The following is a 19,592-nucleotide window of genomic DNA, read 5'->3' as shown; positions in this document are numbered from 1 at the left end:
AACTTTGCAAACAGCTATAAGAAATCTTACTGAACTGGTTTTTTTTGTTTGTTTGTTTTTATGAATTCTCCATATTCCTAATTGGCGCTAACAAGGCAGGAGCCATGAGCATGTGTTCTGTTAGGAGGGTTTGAGAAAATTGAGGGGTCTGGAGGAGTTGAGTGGGAGATTTTGTAACTGCCTATTTGCATGATGGTTAAAAGGATGAGAGCCAAAGTAGTCTCGTTTCTGGGTGCTTATACATTAAAACAGACAGAAATCATGAGCTGCTGTTTGGGATGCTCATGTTGGAGATGTGTTCAAACCTCTTACCCAGGAGGGCAGTGCAGCCTTGGGACTGGTCACCAGAGGGTTCAGGATCTCCATTCTTTGGTGTTTTCAAACCTCCTCTAAGCAAAGACGTGGATTTACTGTTGACAACAGTCCTGCTATAATTAGGAGACTGAACTGCAGATCTCTGGAGGTCCCCTCAACCAATTCTAAATATAACTCAAGACCAAGTTTTGCTTGGAAAAAATACAGAGGTTGGAATTATCAGTAGACAGCTTGCAACTGCCTTTGTTTCTCACCCACTCTGGTTCAGTTTTTAATTGTCTCTGAACGGACCTGCATATGGCTGTAGTTTAAAACATCAGTAGTTACACATGCTTTGCAATCTGTTTTTAAGTGCCTTCAGAACACATTAATGAAATAACTTGTCAGGGAAGTTGAACAAGAACCCTTCAGAGGTATCTTCCTACCAAAATGACACTATGCACTTGGGGATTTTACCTTTTATGTTACTGTTAATGTGATAAGAAATAAACCTGTAAATTTTACAGCTGGTCCACAAAAAATTTTAAAATTCAGCAGTGTTGTCCCCAAAATTTTCTGTAACCTGGTAGGCTCTCACCCATCTGCAAGTGAAACTCATGTCTGTGTGGTCCTTTGAGGTAAAGGGTTTTCCTTTGTTTTTGTGGGAACTCTGCTCCTGGATTTGCAGACAGGAACCTGCAGTAGGGCTGCACTTTGCTAGGAGATGGGAAGGGCCCAGGCAGCAACATCTCCAAGGGGCCATTCCCCGTGCTCCAGGGAGAGGACATAGCTAAGAGGGACCCATGGCTCTGTGGGTGAGCCCTGTGGACAGAAGAGCCCACTCAGCTCTGCTGTGGGAGGACCGTGCCTCTCCTGCCCCATCCCACCCCAAGGGCGCCAAGTTGTGGGCTGTCATTGCTGTGGTAGGATGAGAGGTGCTGCAGGTAGCTGTGTGTGTACAGGAGAGGCTGGGAGGGAGCTCTTCCATGCATTTGCCTTCCTCGCTTCCTGCCGCATTGCTGGTTCATCCGATTGCTTTTGCCAGAAGATCCATCGCTCCCTCTGCCCCTTCCCCTTGCTTTGCTGCAGCCACAGCTCCATCCTGCTCTGCTGGGAGGGAATCAGGGTCACTTTGCCTCTTGTTTTAATGTTTATTTCCTCTCTTTTTTCCTTTGCTTGTCCTGGCTGTGGCTTTTCTCGGGGTCTGGGTACAGATGGATCTTTGTGATACTGACAGCGATGAGGAGATTCTGGAGAGGATCCTGGAGCTTCCACTTCAGAAGAATCACAGCAAGAAACTGTTCAGCATCCCTGAAGTGACTGAGGATGAAGATGAAGACGAGGATGAGAAGGGTGTTACAGAAGAGAAGACAGACCCTCAAGACTCCCTGGAAACACAAACCTACCATTCAGGAAGAACAGAGAAACCACCCAACAGCAAGGAGCCATTTCTAAAGGAAGATGGGAATAACACCTCCATGGATGTCCCTGCTCAGACTCCGCAGGGGGAGCACGGTGCTAAGGAGAGCAGAGCGGAGGCTGGCTGTGCAAATCCTGCCTTTGGCCAGCTGTCTTGCAGTCAAAAGAAGGCACACTGGAACTGGGGCTATCAGGAGAATGATCCAAAGTCTGGGAGTGGACCAAGTCCTTGGAGCAAGAAGAAGGGAAATAATTATCGAGAGAAGATGCGGAGTCGGCCTGAGATAAGTAGGAAGAGACAGAGTGATCTAACAGAGCACTGCAGTCGTCTGCTGGGCAACTGCAGCCAGATGGGGAGTGGGTTATACAGAGCTCCCAGTCTCAGGGAGGAGCTGAATGTTGTCAGCAGTGCTGGTGGGAAGGAGGGGTTGGATTTGTACAGCCGGGCCAGACAAGGCACCTTACGGAAAAAAGCCTCAAGAGCAGTGGGATCGGGGGAGGCAGAACCAGCTGTGATAGCAACGCACTGCCCCACCCCCAGGAGCCTGGAAATAGACATCGAGTATGACTCCGAAGATGATCAGGATTCAACCTGCGCATCCTCCCTGGAGAGCCGGCTGTGGCCAGAGAGGTCCCAGAGCTGCCAGGGGGACTGGAGTGATTGCTCCAGTCAGTCTGAGGTTGCCCACCTGGGTGGCAGAAGGGACCTGACCAGGCTGGAGATGATAGAAGAGCAGGGCATGGAGTGGGCTGGGTCTCGGAGCCGGCACCTGCGATTCTTCTGCCGGGAGAAGGAAGACCCAAGGTGTGAGAGCAGTTCTGAGGAGCAGGGCTGGGAGCTGGACTGTAAGTCACCTGGCTGGAGAAGGAGGCTCGAACATTCTTCGAAGGGGATACGTAGCACCTCCTTGCACAAAAGGGTTGGGTGACTTTTCCTATTCTGGCTTTGAAGCAGCTTGCAGTGGTGCTGGCTTCCCTCTGCTTCCCTGGCCTGCCTGTATCTTGCTTTGTTCAGTGTTGTCCAGAGAAAGGACCCTCCTCTAGGATTGTCTGGAAGAATATCTGAGAGATTCTGTAGTTCTGTGCTGCTCCATGGCTTTTCTTGTAGTAGCTGCTTCTGCTTTTCCTGCTCCCTGACCAAGTGTCACCGATGCAGTATTCCTTTTCACACTGTGTCTTCCTCCTCACGGCAGGAGGCTGTGGGACCCAAGCAAAAATCCCTGGTGCAATAAGCTGATTGGTGAAAGCTTTGTGTAGATGCTGACTGTAATGTCATTGCCTCCCCTTGAAATGCCATTTCCTGCATCTTCACCCTGACCAAGGGGATCGTCACTGGTGCCTGGCAGAGTGCCTGCCTGTCCTCAGTTCTGTTTTCCACCTCCCTTGGTCTTTCCAGCTCTAGAGTGTTCCTGAAGAGGAATGTTGCATTTGGATGCACTGCTCTTTGTGGAGTGCGTTTGGGCTGAGCGCTGTTCAGGGAGTTGGAAGGCAGAGGCTGCTACTAATTCTCTGGTGATTCAATTGCAGGCATCCAGTCATAAAGATTCCAGGGGCCCAGAGCCACCTGGCACAGCCGCCTGGCAGGCTCCTAGCAGGAGACGGAACAGGAGCGAAAGAAGAAGCCAGATGCAGAAACCTTTGCTCTCTAGTCCAGGTGAGCAGGAACAGGAAGAGAGGTGGGCAGCAGGAGAGATGGAAGCTTCTGGAAATGGCTGGGGAGAGGCTGGCAGGCAGTGCCTGAGCCATGCAGTGCTGGGCAGGGCTGATGTTCTCTCTGCTGTTCCCCCTGTGCACAGGCTTTCCAAGGAGCACTGCCCCCGAGAGCTCTGGCAAAGATGATGACATTCGGATCTTTGTGGCTCTCTTTGACTACGATCCTGTCTCCATGTCTCCTAACCCTGATGCAGCAGAAGAGGAGCTCCCATTTAAGGAGGGGCAGATCCTGAAAGTAAGAACTTAGTGAACATCTCCTACTCTATGGATCTGTCTGGTGTTCCAGGGGAGCATAAACTTTGGGAAGTCTGCAGTTTCCTCATGAGGGAAGTAGAGGGGCAGATGATCATATCTTCTCTCTGGTTACATTATGGAATGGCTGGAGCTGTGTCAGGCAGGGTTAGGTTGGATATCAGGGAAAGGTTCTTCTCCCAGAGGGTGCTGGGCACTGCCCAGGCTCCCCAGGGAATGGGCAGGGCCCCGAGGCTGCCAGAGCTCCAGAAGCATTTGGCCTCTGCTCCCAGGGATGCACAGGGTGGGGGATTGTTGGGGTGTCTGTGCAGGGACAGGGGCTGGACTGGATGGATGATCCTTGTGGGTCCCTTCCAACTCAGAGTATTCCATGATTCTTTCTCTGTGCAGGTCAGTCCCTGCAGCATAAACAGTCTATTTCCCTTTGCAGGTTTGTGGAGACAAGGATGCTGATGGTTTTTACAGGGGGGAATGTGCTGGAAGGGAGGGATACATTCCATGCAACATGGTGTCAGAAGTCCCTGTGGAGAGTAGTGAGCTCAAGCAGCAGCTCCTAAAGCAGGGGTTCCTGCCTGCGGACACGGAGAGCTCAGGTATTGTGTGTGTGTGTGCCCTGTGGCTCCTTGCTGGAATGTTGGAAGCTCAGTCCTGCTATTGTGTGTGGCCAGTGCAGCCACCAAACCCATCTGGAGGGCTGTCCCTGAATCTGCAGCCTGATTTAGTGGCTGCTCCTCAGCAGGGGGATCTGGCTGGATGTGGGTGTTCTGAGCTCTCAGTTCATCCCTGACTCCACTGCAGCATTTGCAGCTGCTCCTGGGCCTGAGGTGTGTGAATTTAGCACAAAGTAAGGCTGAACCTTGCTAGGGACAGGGAAGCAGAAGTGTTTGAAGAGCAGCTGAAGTATCTGAACAAGAGTTTTCACTCTGTTCCCTCCTTTGTTTTGAAAGCCTGTGAACTGAACTCTTGGGATGACCCTGCTCTTGGGTGAGAGAATCTGTGACATGGGAATGGAGGTGTGGAAGGGGGAGGAGGAAAAGTGTGAGACGGCAAGCTAGGCAGACAGGAGTGTACAAGGAGCACACCTGGTGGTTGGGTTCCTCCTTACTTACTCCCTGAAGTATGTGGTCAGTGCCTTGTGCACTGGAGAGTCTTTCCTGTTCTTTCTCTCTCATGTACTCAGAGAGGAGAGGGAGCAGCCCTGGCACGTGCAGCCAGCGCAGCTCAGGCTGAGTCGGGCTCAGTGGCTGTGAGCTACCCCTGCTGTGAATACTGGTGTCCCTGTGCCTCTCCCTCATGGCTCCCACCTCACTCCTCTATTGCCAGTGCCAATTGCTGGATCTGCTCCACTTATTAAAACACCAGGGTATTCCTGTTCTGGCTGGTCCCCGTTTCCCTGCCAGTTCAGCAATGAAAAATAGCGCAAGTGTTGGTCATGGCAAAGGTAAGCCCTGACATTGCCTGAGCTGGGAAAAAAGCCCACATCAACTTAAAAATAAGAAAATTAAAAAAAAAAAAAAAAAAAAAAAAAAAGGAAAAATCGAATTTGTTCCTATTTCTGTGGAGGGAGACCCAGTATCCAGCTCTAACAGACCTTTAAGGTCCCTTCTCACCCAAGCCATTCTATGATTCTGAGAGACTGACAGTGCCCGTTTCCTAAATGTTGGTCCCTGGGAAGCTGATCCTGAGGAGCACAGGGTCTGAAGGAGCCTGATGTTTTCACTGTGTGATTTCTTGAATATGTAATAAGGACAAACGTGTCTGAGGAGAGGAGATTTGAGTAAGGTGTTTTTCACATCCATGCTCTTTCTCTTGTGTGTATGCCAGAGACAGCTGGATGCCTGTGGTGGCCTGTGTCCCTCAGTGGATACACAAGGGATACTCTGCCCTGCCCCACTGTATAGTCTTGGAAGAGTAAAGGATTTTAATAGCTCTGAGACTTCATTAAATATGACAGGTTTGAAACTTTTGAGGAAGGTGGTGGTAGTCAATAAGGTGTGTGTGCAGGGTGGGACTGTAGGTTTGGCACTGGTGGGGACACACCTCAAATCCTAGGGGCAGTTCTGGACCCCTCATGGTAAGGACACTGAGGGGCTGGAGCATGTCCAGGGAAGGGAACAGAGAGCCCCAGGAGCAGTGAGGGAGCTGGGGAAGGGACTCAGCCTGGGGAAAAAGAGACTGGCTCTGCACAACTTCTGACAGGAGGGGACAGTGGGTGCAGGTTGGACCTGATGGTCTTTTTCTAACCATAGTGATTCTTTGATTCCTCAGCAGTCAGGCTGGCTGTACCTCTGCTGTTTTCCTGCTGCCATAAGCCCCTGTCACAGCCTTGTAACTAAGGAAATGCCTTGGAGGGGTTGGTCTGGGCACTCCTTAGGTTCATTTGGGATTTCATCCAGTCCTGACCTTGCTCAGTGCAGAAGGTCTAGCTAGAGATATGGCATTTTTCAGGTGTTAATGGTACAAGGTTTTATTTTGTCCTTATGGTGCTGCTTCTGAAAGCTAAGGAGCAGCAAAGTCTGCCTGCTCTGAGCTGTGGAGTGCCTAAAAGGTGTAAGTACAGTGTGGATTTCTCTGTGTATTTGGGATGTGGATCACAGCTCATCTGAGTCCACATATGAGGCCCAGAGGGCCCTGCCCACAGAAATCCTGTTGTCAGCCTCCCAGGGGAGGCATGTCATCTCTGTCCCCTGTTCACTATTCAAGATGCTTCTCACTTTCCATTCACTGTCTGTTTCTCTTGTCTATTTATTTGCTTTTTTGGTGTTTTTATTAAGGAAATGGCACATTTTCTCCACCTCCACGCCGCCAAACCGTCCCTCCTCCAAAACCCAGACGCTCCAAGAAAGGTCTGTGTCACCTGCTGCTTCCTCTTTGGTTTTTGCTATAGGATTACAGACTGCATTGAATTTTTACTACTTGCTTTCAGGACCTCAGATGTTTGTACGACTGCTAGGAAGTGGAAAGAGAGCCCATCCTATGCTGGTGTTAAGTTTTTAACAATAGTGATGTCTTTTATATTTTGGAGCTTGACCTCTGCTTCTTGTTACATTCCTGAGTCCTGGTCACTGGTGTAGACTTTGAGTTGCATGAACAGTTTGCTTCTGTTGTTTGCTGTCTTGGTGTTCTTTTTACTGTTTATCAGTTGTGTCATGTTGATGATGAGCTCTTACTGATGAGGCATTTTCTTCCCCCAGCAGGGCTGGACAAACAGGAATGTAAGTCTCAGCCAGGTGAGAAGTGCTTTTACTGGGGAGTAGATATGGCATGATCAAATTACAGATGTGTTTTGTGGTCGAGGGCCAGTGTGACACCCTGTGGTGTTGCTTCTAAGCACTATAACAACAGGTTTTAGTTCTTTTTGTTTAGTGGTGGGTGCAGAATGGTTTGGGTGAGCAGGGGCTGCTTGCAGGGGGAGTGCACCAGGTGTTTTGCTGTGGGAGGAGCAGGGCAGTCTCTCACTCATCACATCCCTATGATCCAAGGGACACTGAGAGGGTGCTCCCTCTGCTGAGGTGCTTCATCTGTTGCTATCCAGAGAGGACAAGTGTGCAAACGCTTTGCCAGTGCATCCGGTGCTGACCCAAAGGAGGGTTTAAATCCATGAATGTGTGTTTTCTGTAGCACCAGACTTGGCTTTTGTAGGCTCAGGGCAGGTCTGTAGGTGATGGGTATGAGCAGGCAGGAGATTGTGGATGGCAAGGCCTGGACTTCCCTGTGTGCTGGTCCCTGGCCCTTGGAGGATAGATTTTGTAGCTTAATAGCAGAACATTGTGTAGTGGGAGGAGAAATGTCCTTTCAAGACACTGTAAAGAGACAGCTGTTCTCTGTGTGTGTATGTATATATACACATATTTTATATATATATATAGTATGTGTGTGAGAGTAAACACAAAATAAAGCACTCCTATACATATAAACAGAGCACCAGGATGAGGGGATTGGGGAATGTCCCCACTTTTGTGCTTATGAGGCAATGATGACGAAGAAGATCAGAAAACTGCTTTACCAAATGCCTCTGAAGTCTCTCTCCACTCAGTTCCCCCCAGTATTCTTTTTGCTCAGACCACTACAAGAATGGTGAAGGAGTTGCTGTGATTTGGGATTTTGCCCTAGTATTTCCATCTAAGAATATTTTATTTTTCTGTTGCAGGGCAGAAACATAAAGACATAGAAACAGAGCTGCTGACTCCTCGCAGGATGGTGGCTGCCTTTGACTACAACCCGAAGGAGAGCTCTCCAAACACAGATGTGGAGGTAACCACCAGCTGCTCCCCCCTTTTCAGAGGTTTCTTCTTCCTATCTATTTTTTCCTTCTCTCTCAAGACATTCACCACTTTGCTCCAACCAGAGTTTCAGTGAAACTGTGTGAGTATTCATTGCATCCTTTAATGATCAGACAGGACTGAGCAGATCTGGGGCAGGAGGAAGCAGCTCCTACTGGTAGCCACCAATCCAGGAAACACTCTGGGAAAAGGAAAAACCTGCTTAAGTATTTGAAAGCACTTCTGACACTTAATTTGAACATGACTTTTATGTTAAGTATCTGTGTAGGTCAAACAAAAAGATTTAGCTCCAGTTTAATGTACTAGTTTGCAAAGTTATTGTTTTCAAGCAATTCCTATATATAGAATCACAGAATCATGGAATGGGATGGGTTGGAAGAGATCTTAAAGCCCATCATCTCATCCCACCCCCTGCCATGAGCAGAGACACCTTCCACTAGTGTTGCTCCTTCCAGCCTGGCCTTGGACACTTCCAGGGATGGGAAGGGGTGTAATCTAAACAGGGAAGGATTCAATCCAAACAGTAATTTTGTGGATAAGTCTGTTCCAGGTAGAAAGGTGGAATTGCAGAATCCTTTCTGCAAAAAGAGATGAGCACATGCTCTGTTCTCTGTTCCTCCAAGCAGTGTTAGCTCTCTGAGCAAACATAAGCATGGGGTTTGCATTCCCATCTTTTCTCTTCGTCCATGAAGGAGTGTCTGGCCAACAGAGGGCACAGTTCAGAGGATGCTTGCCTCCCAAGCTATGTCTCCTGCCCAGAGAGACACAGCTGAGGACAGAGTGTTTTAGGGATGGTGGAATATCTTGGGAGAGACACAATGTGTGCGTGTATCCAGCCATCAAACACTTTAGAACCCTTGTCACTGAGGAGATGACTGTGCTTTTTGCTGTGATCTGCTCTTGTAGAACTTTTTTGGACAAGAGTTCAAATTACTGAAACAAGCTGGTAGAGTTCTGTGGGAGATGCTCCACAGGAGTGACCTGCATCCTCAAGAGATTAAATTGAGGACTAGGAATATAATATGGTGGATATATTGGAAGTAGATCCCTTCCAGCTGACACCTGTGAAGTGCCAGAGTGTCTTAAGTGGGACTCAGCCTGTTTGGAGCTTCCACTGGGCAGCTTTTTCCATTAAAAGAGGCTGGTGACACCTTTGTCTTTAGCCTTGTGCCCCATGAGCATGTGCTGGGGTGTCTGACACGACAGAGGGTGTGACAGTGAAGGGTCACCGTGTGCTGTGCTCCTGTTCTGTGTCCAGGTTAAAACACCCTGTTTGTATGCCTTCCTGCTAGTGACTAATCCCTAAGTGCTGCATACAGAAAAGCCTCATCCAAGGGAGCAGGATTTGTAATTATGTTTAAAGAAATGGAAGGTATTTCTGATGGTTGCTGAGCTTGTCCTCAGTGTACCTTTCCAGAGCAGGTGGTAGGTACTATTTTGAAACCTTATTAAAATTGGGTTTAAAATGGGCTTTGCTCTTGTCTTAAATTCTGAAATGCTTCTCTAGCAGTGAATTCCAGAGTTATCCACTTCAGTTTCCCTCCTGCATCCTGGTCCTGCAAGAACAAACACAGTGGGCTCCCTCCCCTGGAGTGAGATTGGGCAAGAAGCCAAGGGGAGCCTGTGTTCCTGGTGAGAAATTTCAGGCAGTGCTTTTCCTGTGACCTCTGTTCTCTGGCTCTTTGCAGGCTGAACTGACCTTCAGTGCCGGGGACGTTATCACTGTCTTTGGGTCCATGGATGATGATGGATTCTACTATGTAAGTCAAGGGCTTGGGAAGGTCCTATGGTTATGCTGGAAATTGTTGGAGTTCATGAAGTAGCAGGGAAGCAGCAATCAGGGAACAATGTATCCTGCTTTTGGGAAAAATGTAAACCCCTCTCTACTTAGTGCAGGGCATCCTGTTTCTGGCGCTCATTTCTCCCGCTGTAAATCCAATATTACATAATCTTGGAATGGTTTGGGGAAGGGACCTTAAAGCTCATCCTGTTCCACCCCCTGCCATGGCCAGGGACACCTCCCACTGTCCCAGGCTGCTCCAAGCCCTGTCCAACCTGGCCTTGGATGCTTCCAGGGATCCTGGGGTAGCCACAGCTTCTCTGGGCAGCCTGTGCCAGGGCCTCACCACACTCACAGCCAGGAATTCCTTCCCAATATCCCATCTATCCCTGCCCTCTGGCAATGGGAAGCCATTGTCCCTTGTCCTGTCTATCCATCCCATGTCCCCAGTTCCTCTCCAGCCCTCCTGGAGCCCCTTTAGGCCCTGGAAGGGGCTCTGAGGTCTGTGTTGGAGCCTTGTCTCTGGGTGAACCCTGGGGTATGCCAGCCTGGCTCCAGAGCAGAGGGGCTCCAGCCCTGGGAGCATCTCTGTGGTCTTTAAACATCCCAGTGGTTCTGAGTTTATTTTTTGGTATCAATTGCCTGCAGGTTTCCCAAAGCCTTGCCTGCATTTTTCCATGCATACACCAGCTGAACCAGCACCTGCTCTGACCTAGCATTTCACCAGGCACTTGGACACTTGGGTCAGAGGCTGGAATGGTGATCCAAGTAAGCAGACACATTCCTGGGGCTGTGCCTGCCCTCCAGCTGTGTGCCCCACTTGAGCTTTGGCCCTTGGATCGTCCACCTTTTCCTGCATGGGAAGCAGTGTGCCTTCACACATCTGACTTGCAGTTGAGCTCCAGGTTAAGTCTGAGGGCATCACCAAGAATGTTTTGTTTGATTGTTTTATAGTGTTGGACAAACAGCATTGCTGGGGTGGGTTTTGTCTCAGCCAACCACCTCCTGTTGAGCTGGATATTTGTAGGAGTATAATAGTGCAGCTCTGGGCCTCTCTGATCATGGATGCAATGCCTACAGGACATTGTGCCAGTACTGCTTCATTCTTTAAAGACATCAGTAAATACCAGGGAAAATCAAAGGTCTCTTAGGGCACCTCTGACACAGTCATATTCCACTATGGTAGTGGAGATTTTGAGTTTGTAGAAATCACCTTTGTCAGAACTTGCTGTCATCTCTTTTTCCATTACTCTCTTCTATGTTTCTGTGCTCTGAATTTTTCCACAACTAAGCAAGGATGTGAGTTCTGCAATTTTCTGAGGATCCTCCCTATGTGGGTGTGTTCTGGACTTGTCTCAGCCTACAGCCCAACCTTCTCTGCAGGGCACTGCACCTCAAGTTGTTACTTATGTCTCCAGGAAAGCTGATGTGAGAATTGAATGTTGATCTTGCAGGGAGAACTGAACCAACAGAGAGGGCTTGTCCCATCCAACTTCCTGGAAGCTGCCCCTTTGGATGGTGACACAGCCAAGGAATTCCATTCAAAAGATAAAGAAGCTTCTCCGCTGAGTGCAGAGAGCCAGGTGAGATGTGTGACTGCATGGCACTGCCAACCAGGCTGGGATGTATCTGGAGCCTGGGCATTGCATGGCACGCAGCACCCATGGGTCACTGAACTTACTGCATGCAGCCCGTTCATCCCAAGGGAGTGCCAGGAGCTCTTCCCAAAGCCTTACTTGTAGTGCAGAAGGTGGCACAAAGCAACACCGGCTGGGGCCTCAGTGTGGTCAGGTAGGCAAGGAGTATTCAAATCCTACCAGCAAATTGTTTAGATCCACTGAAAGGTCAGTAGGAAAATCCTACTGGAAGGAAAGGTTCAAACAGCTCCCCAGGCACATGAAATTCCTTAAATATTATTATATCCATGCCAAGAAGTTCTGGAATTAGCAACACCCAAACACCAATGTTCTTCCATCCACCCCAAGTTAGATATCTCTTAATCCAGGCTGAGGTGCTTCTGGATAAATTCAAAACACACTGAGGAGTTTGCCAAACAGATCTGGGGGATGGATCCTTTGGTTTCAAAAGCATTCCCCAGAGTCAAGGAATTTGAAGGTTAAATTAACTCCTTGTAATTGTGTTGCTGAGACTCTTGGAATAAAGGCTTAAGTGGGACACTGGGGTCATGTCAGAGTCTGATGCTAAAAGTGTAGCAGCTCCTCTGTCATTCCTGGACCCCCAGTGCTGTCTCACCGTGGAGTGGGAGGCAGGAGGGACCCAGCTTGGTCCCAGCTCACATGGGCTCAACCTTCAGTCCTTCCTGGGAGGTTGTTGGCACCGTCATGTGGTGTCAGACCCACATGAGTCAGAGCAGGTTGGCTCTGAGCCATCCTTAGGGAGGTAGGTGGCCCTGAATCCTGCTCTGTTGAACTCCCCACTGGTGTCATCCCAGCTTTCTGCTCTCTGCAGCATTTCTTGGCCTTTTTTTCATGCTTAGTTCTTCCTGTTCTCTGTATCTGTATCTCTATCTTCAAATCCTGCCTGGTCCTCCTTCACCTCAGCCCCATCCCTTGCTTCCAGGCATTCCAGGCTTTGTGGGTGCAGGATTTGCTCTCCAGCCTTGATGCCTTCTCAGGCAGAGCAGCCTAGCTTAGATAATGAGGTTTGTGGGCAGTTTGTTGGATCATCTGCTGACCTCAGCAACTCTCTGAGGTCCTTGTACTTCCCTGTTGGGGATACTGGTCCTTGCTGGGGAATCACAGGTTAGTCAGCTGTTACTGCCAGGGTTTAAGAGCCCAGAGGTCACCCAAGTCTAACCTCCCTGGGGGTTAACAAGGATGCAGAGTGGGGTTCTTTCTTCAGTTTCCCTCTCAAAATTATTTACCCTTACCAAATGACTCATCTGTTGAAATAGAGGGTGCCAAAGGAGACCTCAACCAGTAAAATAAAAAAAAAAAAGCAACCCAGTGGAATTCTAAATGTAATTTAGTGCAGATCTTCCCCTTCCCTCTGGCATCAACTAGCAGCCACAGGGCCTGTTTCAGATTCCAGGGGTTGTTGTTCTAGCCCCAGCCCACATCCTTCCAGGGACCAGGGGGAGTTCAGGTCATCTTGTCTGCCACTGGCAGGTGTGAAGGGTTTGCAAAGCCAAACCCACTTTCCTCACTGGTCTCTGCTGCTGAGTTCAGTGGGTGACTGATACCCTGTGCAGCACTTTGGCTCACATATCCCTGCTTGCTGAAGGTTGGAAGCTCTTTTCCTATGTTTCGTGACATTTTTTTTAAACACAAGTGCCTTTCAGGTATGTTAAGAACAACCCATATAAAATTGACACGTTTCAGGTTTGCCTGCCCTTCAGACCTTTCCATTTGTCTCTAGTCCTCTGTTCCTGAGATCCAAGGGAGCTTCCCCTTACACTGGCTCTGGCTTTTGGGTGCACAGAGCAGGAACCTGTTGGGTTTGGTACTTCTGGTACTGTCCTGATCCATAAACTGCCTGTAGCTGGAGGACTGGAAAATTCAGATGATGAGGTGACTAAACCAGTTTTATTTCAGTGGGAATCAGTTTGAACTCCATAGGCATGACTGTGGCTGATTCTGCATCATGCCAGCCTAGCTCCTGTCCTGCTGCCTTCCTGCTTCTCCTGGACACCTGTCCCAGGGGATTCTGGCTCAGCACCCCCAGCACTCCTCCCACTTATGCTTTACAATCCAGACCTGTCTAAACAGCTTCCAAACAGGAAGGGTACATTTGTCCCCTGTTAAAGTGATGTACTTACCCTGCTCAGAGCCAAACTGGTATTAATTAACTGCATTTAAGTGTGTTTAATGATTCCTGAAGAAAAAGAACCTCACCCCACAGTGGTTTTGTCTGCCACAGCAATCACAGCATCCCAACCTGTGGGCAGAAAACCTCGTGGGAAAGGCAGAAGAAAGAAATACCTCCTGTAAAACAGACATATTCCTTATCTGTCCCTGAGCTGGAATGAACTCTTTCAGCGATACAGTCATGCCTGAGGCTTTCCAAATTCCTGTAGGACTTTAACCCCACTGAGTTAAGGAAAACTTGCTTGTTCATCTTGCTGTTAGCAGAGCAGGCTCCCTGCAAATTCCCAGTCCCAGCTTAAGCCCTGGCACCTCAGGGTGGGATGTGTGTGTACCATGGCAGAGCTTTGGACTTGGTTACAGCTTGTTCCAGTTGCAACAGAAGCTTCTCCATGAGTGTTTTTTAAATCACTTGTAATTTCTTGGATGTGATGTTCTTATCTTATTTGTTCTTCACACTTCCCTTCTCCCTGCTGCCTTACCAAAGGCCTGAGAATAAGGACAATTTATTTCCAAATTGAACTGGGGAAGGTGGATAATTTTTAGGTATTTCTGAGTAAATCTTAAAGTGCTGGCAACTGAAAAGATGAAGCAATTGAATTTAAAAACTGACAACATTTGGGGATTGGAATAAACAAACAAAAACAGCATAAAGGGGAGAATCCAAGAAGTTCTGGTCACAGCCAGGGCCCAAAACACTCATGCTTACCAGCTCAGAGCAGCTGCTTTAACACTGTTCCTGTTGATGGAATATTTTTCCATTAGTATAATGCAGTTTCTATCAAAGACTGATTATAAAGCACCTTCAGAAAGTGTTTGATTCTAATTGATTTCATGTATTTATTTCTGCCTGTGTTATGCACCCGGGATGGTTCTTTTCTTCAGAGAATGAGGAAGAGAAGAGTCCAGTGATAGATATGAATGATACATAGAGAGAGCAACCATGTAAGTGTGTGAGACCTTCAACCTCCCACCCAGCCCAGCACCTCAAAGGCTCCTGCACCTGGAGTTGGCTCCTAATCTTGCTTGTAGTTTGACAGGCTGGTTTGGGGCTGTGGTGGCAGATCCACCTTCAGGTCTGAAGTCAGACCTTTCACTGCCACCTGGGTTCTGTGGTAAAGACAAACCGTTCAGCACATGAAGTGCAGTTGGCTGGAACAATTATCTGGTGGTTTTGGGGACCAGCATGGGACTGTGCTGGATATTGAGATTTGGGAAGGACCTGCTTTGTAATTCAGCTTGGCCCTTCTGTTTGCATCAACAGCCAAAGCGTCGTTTGGTGTTTGCAAGGTCCTCCTCAGTCTGAGCACACTTCATGTTCAGCCTGGGGTTTTTTCCTTCTGTATTTTACTCAGGAAGGTGCGCTTCCTGAGAATAGTCCTGAAAAACCCCTGCCCACCATTCATTTAAGAAAATAGTAACATTTAGGCCCTAAAACCAACCTCATGTGGATAATTGTTCTGGGGCTGGGTGGGTGAGACCCCTGGTTTTGTGGGCCAGCGGGAGCAGTCTTTGTTTTCCTTAGTTTCAAATGTTTGCTTTTCAAAAATTGTGTTAATCAGTAACACCTGAAAGAGTACTAAAACCACCCCTGAAAACTGACATCACTCTTTTGTTTATTACTCTCATAACTTGTATGAGGATTTTGACAGAGTAGTTTTTCCCTTTTTTTCTCTTAGAGAAGAACCCCCAATTTTCATATGATTTTTCTCTTACCACATGAACCTGTGAGCTGGTTCTGTTGCTTTCCTGCCACATAGAGACCTTTGAGAAGAGGAGCAATTGTTTGTGGGGCCATTTCAGGTCTGTCCTGAAGCTGTTCCACCTTTACCGAAAAGTGTTTTCCAATGGTGCATGGATAGAGCCTCCACTGCCCTGGCTGCTCAGGGGCCTTTACATCCTTCCTACATTATTCCCTGGGTGTTGGTGAGCCCCTTCTGGTGTTAGCCCAGTGCTTTTGGACATTTTATCCAAGGATTCTTTGTTGCAAAAATCATAGTTTCTGGAGCAGAACCTGGGGATTCTTTCTTTTGCTCCCAGCTAAGAAAGTGGGCTCCAATCTAACCCTCCCCTGGCTTTCTTTTTCTCTTTGCCACCATAAATCTTGCATTTCTGGCTGCAGGTGGTTCATCTGGATTTATTTGGGTTACTCCCGGACTCCTCAGACCTGACTAACACTGGGCTTATCAGCACCAAGTGCTGCTCTTTGCACACTGGAGCTGAGCTGCCAGGATAGACAGAGGTTGCAGCTGTTGCTGCAGCACTGGTTGGAGTGGACCTTGCAGGCAGAGTGCAGCTTTCCCAAGGGCCAGCCTGGGCCATCCATCAGCATGTGTGACATCCTGCAGCATGTCCTGGGCAGCAGCTGGCTTAGGGCACAGTGCTGCACACTTGGAGTGTTGCAGGAGTGCCTTGGAAAGCAACATTTTCAGGTGAACAAGGGAGTGTGAGCTCAGGAAAAGTCAGCTGTGGGATTGGTTACTATAATGGAGAGAGGCAGAGAGGAGTTCCAGCTCTGTCCTGTAGTTCAGGTAAGAGATAGACCGATGGTACTGGCACAGCTCAGTGATTGCTGTGAGGCAGAAATTTACTCTCAGCTTTGTGGAGTTGGGAGGTGTCACAAATTCACTCCAAGACGGAGCTCCCTGTGCTTCTGCCCACTCAGGACTGACTCCATGGGTGTTGTAGGTGCTGAGTCTGACCCAGAGCAGAGGTTTGTGCTTATCCTGGGCCAGAAGTGCTTCACTCCTGCAGCAGCCTGGACCGGCACATCTTCCACCTGTGAGGGGAGGAGAGGTCACAGCCACTGGGTGCTCCTGGTCCCAAAGGAGGTGGGTGCTGAACCAGCAGTAGGGTGGCAGAGCAGGGTTGTTCTGACTTTCCATCCCAGGAGACTTAAAATAAAGTTCCCACAGGGTATGAGCATGGCTGTGCTGGAGTGTGGCAGCAATGCTCTGGGCTCTGCTCCTGCCTTATTCAGCTGCTTGCCCTGGACACAGAGCGGGACCAGGACCAGGCCCATCCAGTCCTGCCCAGGGGCTGCTGCTGAGATCTTCACACAGTTCCCCGCTGGAGTCTGGTCTTCAGGAGTGCTTCCACTCAGGCAGAGAGTCCTGCTGGCACTGTCACCATCTCACATTCTCGCTGGGGGCTTTGGCTCCTGCAGACCTGTGAGGGACTCAGTGGGGCCCAGGTAGAGGGATACTGAGGGGGTGATGTTCCAGTGTCAAAGGACTCTTCCCTGGCACAGCTCCAGCCACTCTCACCTTGTGTTGTGGGTAATGCCAAGATAGGATGTACAGCTGGAGCTTGGTTTGTGAAAGCTGTGTGGAAGAGAAGGCAGTGAGACTAAGGCTCTCCTAGGCCTCAGAAACCCACAGCCTCTTCCCTGGGGAGCTTTGCAGCCTGTTGGGAAAGCTTGATGTGCCAGATTGGTAATTGTCACTGTCTGGCCAGCTGAGCCTTATGAGAGAAGGTTGTGGAAGAAAGACTGCTGATAGGAACCGACCTCTCAGTGCTTTGCGAAGAGGAAACTGAGCCCAGGACTAGGGCACACTGTGAATTCCAAAGGGAACAGCACTCTTTGAGACTGGTGGGTCCCAATTAACCATCTCAAACACTCAGGGGCTCAGGAACATTTCTGTGTGCCACTTGATTCTAAGACCTCTCCATGTCCTGCTCCACTGGTGCCACTGCAGAGCACCAGACTTGGCTTTCTGCCCCTCCTGCTTCTGGATCTGCTGGATGCTGAGCAGTAGGACCCCCAGTTCCTCTTCCTACCATGGCCACTGTTGAGAAGCCAGTCTCTTTGATCTTCTGGAGGTCTTACAGTGCACTTGTTCTTATGAAATTTGGTTTTGTTGATGTCCTGGCTTCTGTCCCAGAGCATGCTGGGAGCCCAGCAGGCTCCATGGCTGAGGTGTCCATGCTCTCAGGAGCCTGCTTCACTTACTTAGCTGTGGAGCAGCATCTTTCACCATGTCCTTAGTGGTTCTTATGTGCTGTCCTATTGTTAGCCCAAAGTTCAGGAATTTTAGGAATTCTTAGCTAAGGAAGGGTGTGGCTTGTAAGTACAAAACTTAAATCCACTGGAAACTTCCTAAGTGGAACTGCATAGAGGGAGTTCCTCCTGCATAGAGGGGAAAAGGCCAGGTTCTCTGGCTGAGGTTTATATTGGTGTGATCTCCTTCAGCAGCTCTAACTTGTGCTGTTTTATTTGTTTTCTCTCTTTCCCACCCAGCTAAATCCAGATGGATCTGTTGATCAGAGCAACTCCTCTCCATCTCCTCCTCTGCCAGCACCTTCCTGCCTTGTCCCAGGCGAGCAGAGTCCAGAGCAGGCATCACTGGCCCTCCTCACCTGCAGTGATGCACCTGGGCAGAGTAAAAAGAAGAGAGGCTTCTTCTTCAAGGGGAAAAACCTCTTCAAAAGACTTGGGTCCAATAAGAAAAACTAACAAGGGGTTTGTTTATTCCATCCGGGCTGCCCACACAGCCCTAGAGACTGAGAGTTCAGGAGAAGCCCTCTGCAATAAGCTGATTATTTTCATAGGAAAGAAGTATGTGTTGAATAGAGAAAACTGGAGGGTGTGGGGGCTGAGAGCCCCCGGGGAAAAAGTGTGAGAGCTCAGCTCCGGGATCCAGCATGTCCTGCTCCATGCAGCCCTCGGTGCACTGGTTCCCTGTAAATATTTTAATTTAACGATTATATTCTGGCTGTAAGTTAGCTAACTGGCTTTTCCCAGCAAAGCCCCAGCCCCTTAGGAGAGATCCCATGTACTCCACACCTTGATATTTCTCTGCTCCAAAGGAGGTTGTGTCAACTCCTTCACTTCCTGCAAAGAAAATTTGCACTTTTTTGTTTTCTGTGACTTCCCTTTGCTGTCTCTGGGCTGATGAGTGAGTTCTTATTTGTACTGTAACCCTGTAAATATGCAGCTGTGCCTCGGAGCATCCCACACTGCCTCAGTCAGCTTCCAGCACGAGGATCCCCGGGGAGGAAGGAGCCCTGGCAGGGTCGGTTCTTCAGCGTGGGGGTGGGCTGCTATCAGCTGCTCTTGCCTGGTTCACCTTGACCACGCACTGGCTGGGGACTCCGCCTTATGATTTATTTATCTATTTATTTATCAATTTATTTATTTATCTACCTATTTATTTATTTATTTGTCCGTCTGCCTCTCTTCACGGTTCTGTTCAGCTGTGTCTGTGAGCTGCTCCCAAGCCAGAGTGTTGGGAGAGCAGTGCTGGGGCTGGGCAGCTTGCACTGTTTGTGTAGGAGATGATGTGTTCCTGCAGTTGAGACGCAGCCCTGTCCAAGCATGGAGGGTTTTGTATGCCATGGTTTCTGTCCCTCCCCGTGTTTCTTTCTTTGCATGTTCCAGTGGGTCCTTGTTCTGAGCAGGGCAATTCCATGAGCTCCGTGAGTGGTGCCAGCACAGCGGCCATGAGTGGTGGTGGTATGGTATGTTTTTATTTAATATCAAATTTTATTATAATAAAGTCTATTTTCACAAAAATACATTTTCCTTAAAAAAGCCAAAGATTCAGTGATGCTTCTTCAAGGCGATGGGTGGGGAAATTATAACAACCACATACATTTTGAGGGTGTTCTACACCTTCTGTGTCCCTTTCTCAGAGGGACAGATGTGGCTGTGGATGCTCCAGGTGTGAGGTGAGGGCAGGGGCTGAGGTGGCAGCCCTGGGGATGCAGACACCAGGGAGGGCTGTGGGCATGAGGCTGCCTAGAGTGCCTGGGCTGGACCCCTGCACTCCCAGCTCCACTGCTGTGTGAGGGTTGGGTCAGGGATGTGGTCCTGCACCTGGAGCCTCTGGGAATCCAGCCAAGGTGCCAGAAGTCACTCTGGGATTTTGGGGGGATTCTGCAGGATTCCCCTGACAGGAAGGACTTGTTTGGGAAGCTGCTGCTCCCTAGAGAGAAATACTCCATGAGGATATTGATACCACAGTAAGCCACAGTGTCCTGTGGTGGATGGGAGTCAGGGCAAGGACAGACCAGAGGCTTTGAAAG

The 19,592-nt window shown here is 49.0% G+C and overlaps 1 protein-coding gene across 8 annotated transcripts in view; it reads left to right on the top strand.

Moving 5' to 3' along the window:
- TSPOAP1 (TSPO associated protein 1) overlaps nt 1-19,098 on the top strand; it is a 67,463-nt gene extending 48,365 nt beyond the window's left edge. For 2 of the 8 annotated variants that reach the window (XM_039732877.1, XM_039732882.1), the window contains 10 exons: nt 1,509-2,633; nt 3,241-3,367; nt 3,510-3,661; nt 4,109-4,271; nt 6,453-6,524; nt 6,873-6,908; nt 7,829-7,932; nt 9,650-9,721; nt 11,196-11,324; nt 17,806-19,098. In XM_039732877.1, coding sequence (XP_039588811.1) covers nt 1,509-2,633; nt 3,241-3,367; nt 3,510-3,661; nt 4,109-4,271; nt 6,453-6,524; nt 6,873-6,908; nt 7,829-7,932; nt 9,650-9,721; nt 11,196-11,324; nt 17,806-18,021 — 2,196 coding nt within the window. In that variant the 3' untranslated portion in view covers nt 18,022-19,098. Of the gene's footprint in view, nt 1-1,508; nt 2,634-3,240; nt 3,368-3,509; nt 3,662-4,108; nt 4,272-6,452; nt 6,525-6,872; nt 6,909-7,828; nt 7,933-9,649; nt 9,722-11,195; nt 11,325-14,450; nt 14,511-17,805 lie in introns of those variants that run through there. The other 6 variants (XM_039732881.1, XM_039732878.1, XM_039732883.1 and 3 more) reach the window with 6 other exon arrangements.
- Nucleotides 19,099-19,592: the final 494 nt, after the last annotated feature.

Source organism: Passer montanus, unplaced genomic scaffold (genome assembly GCF_014805655.1).
Source record: "Passer montanus isolate IOZ18808 unplaced genomic scaffold, ASM1480565v1 scaffold81, whole genome shotgun sequence".
NCBI lineage: Eukaryota > Metazoa > Chordata > Aves > Passeriformes > Passeridae > Passer > Passer montanus.
The sequence above is the reverse complement of the archived record's forward strand: the minus strand, read 5'-3'. Positions and strand labels throughout refer to the sequence as shown.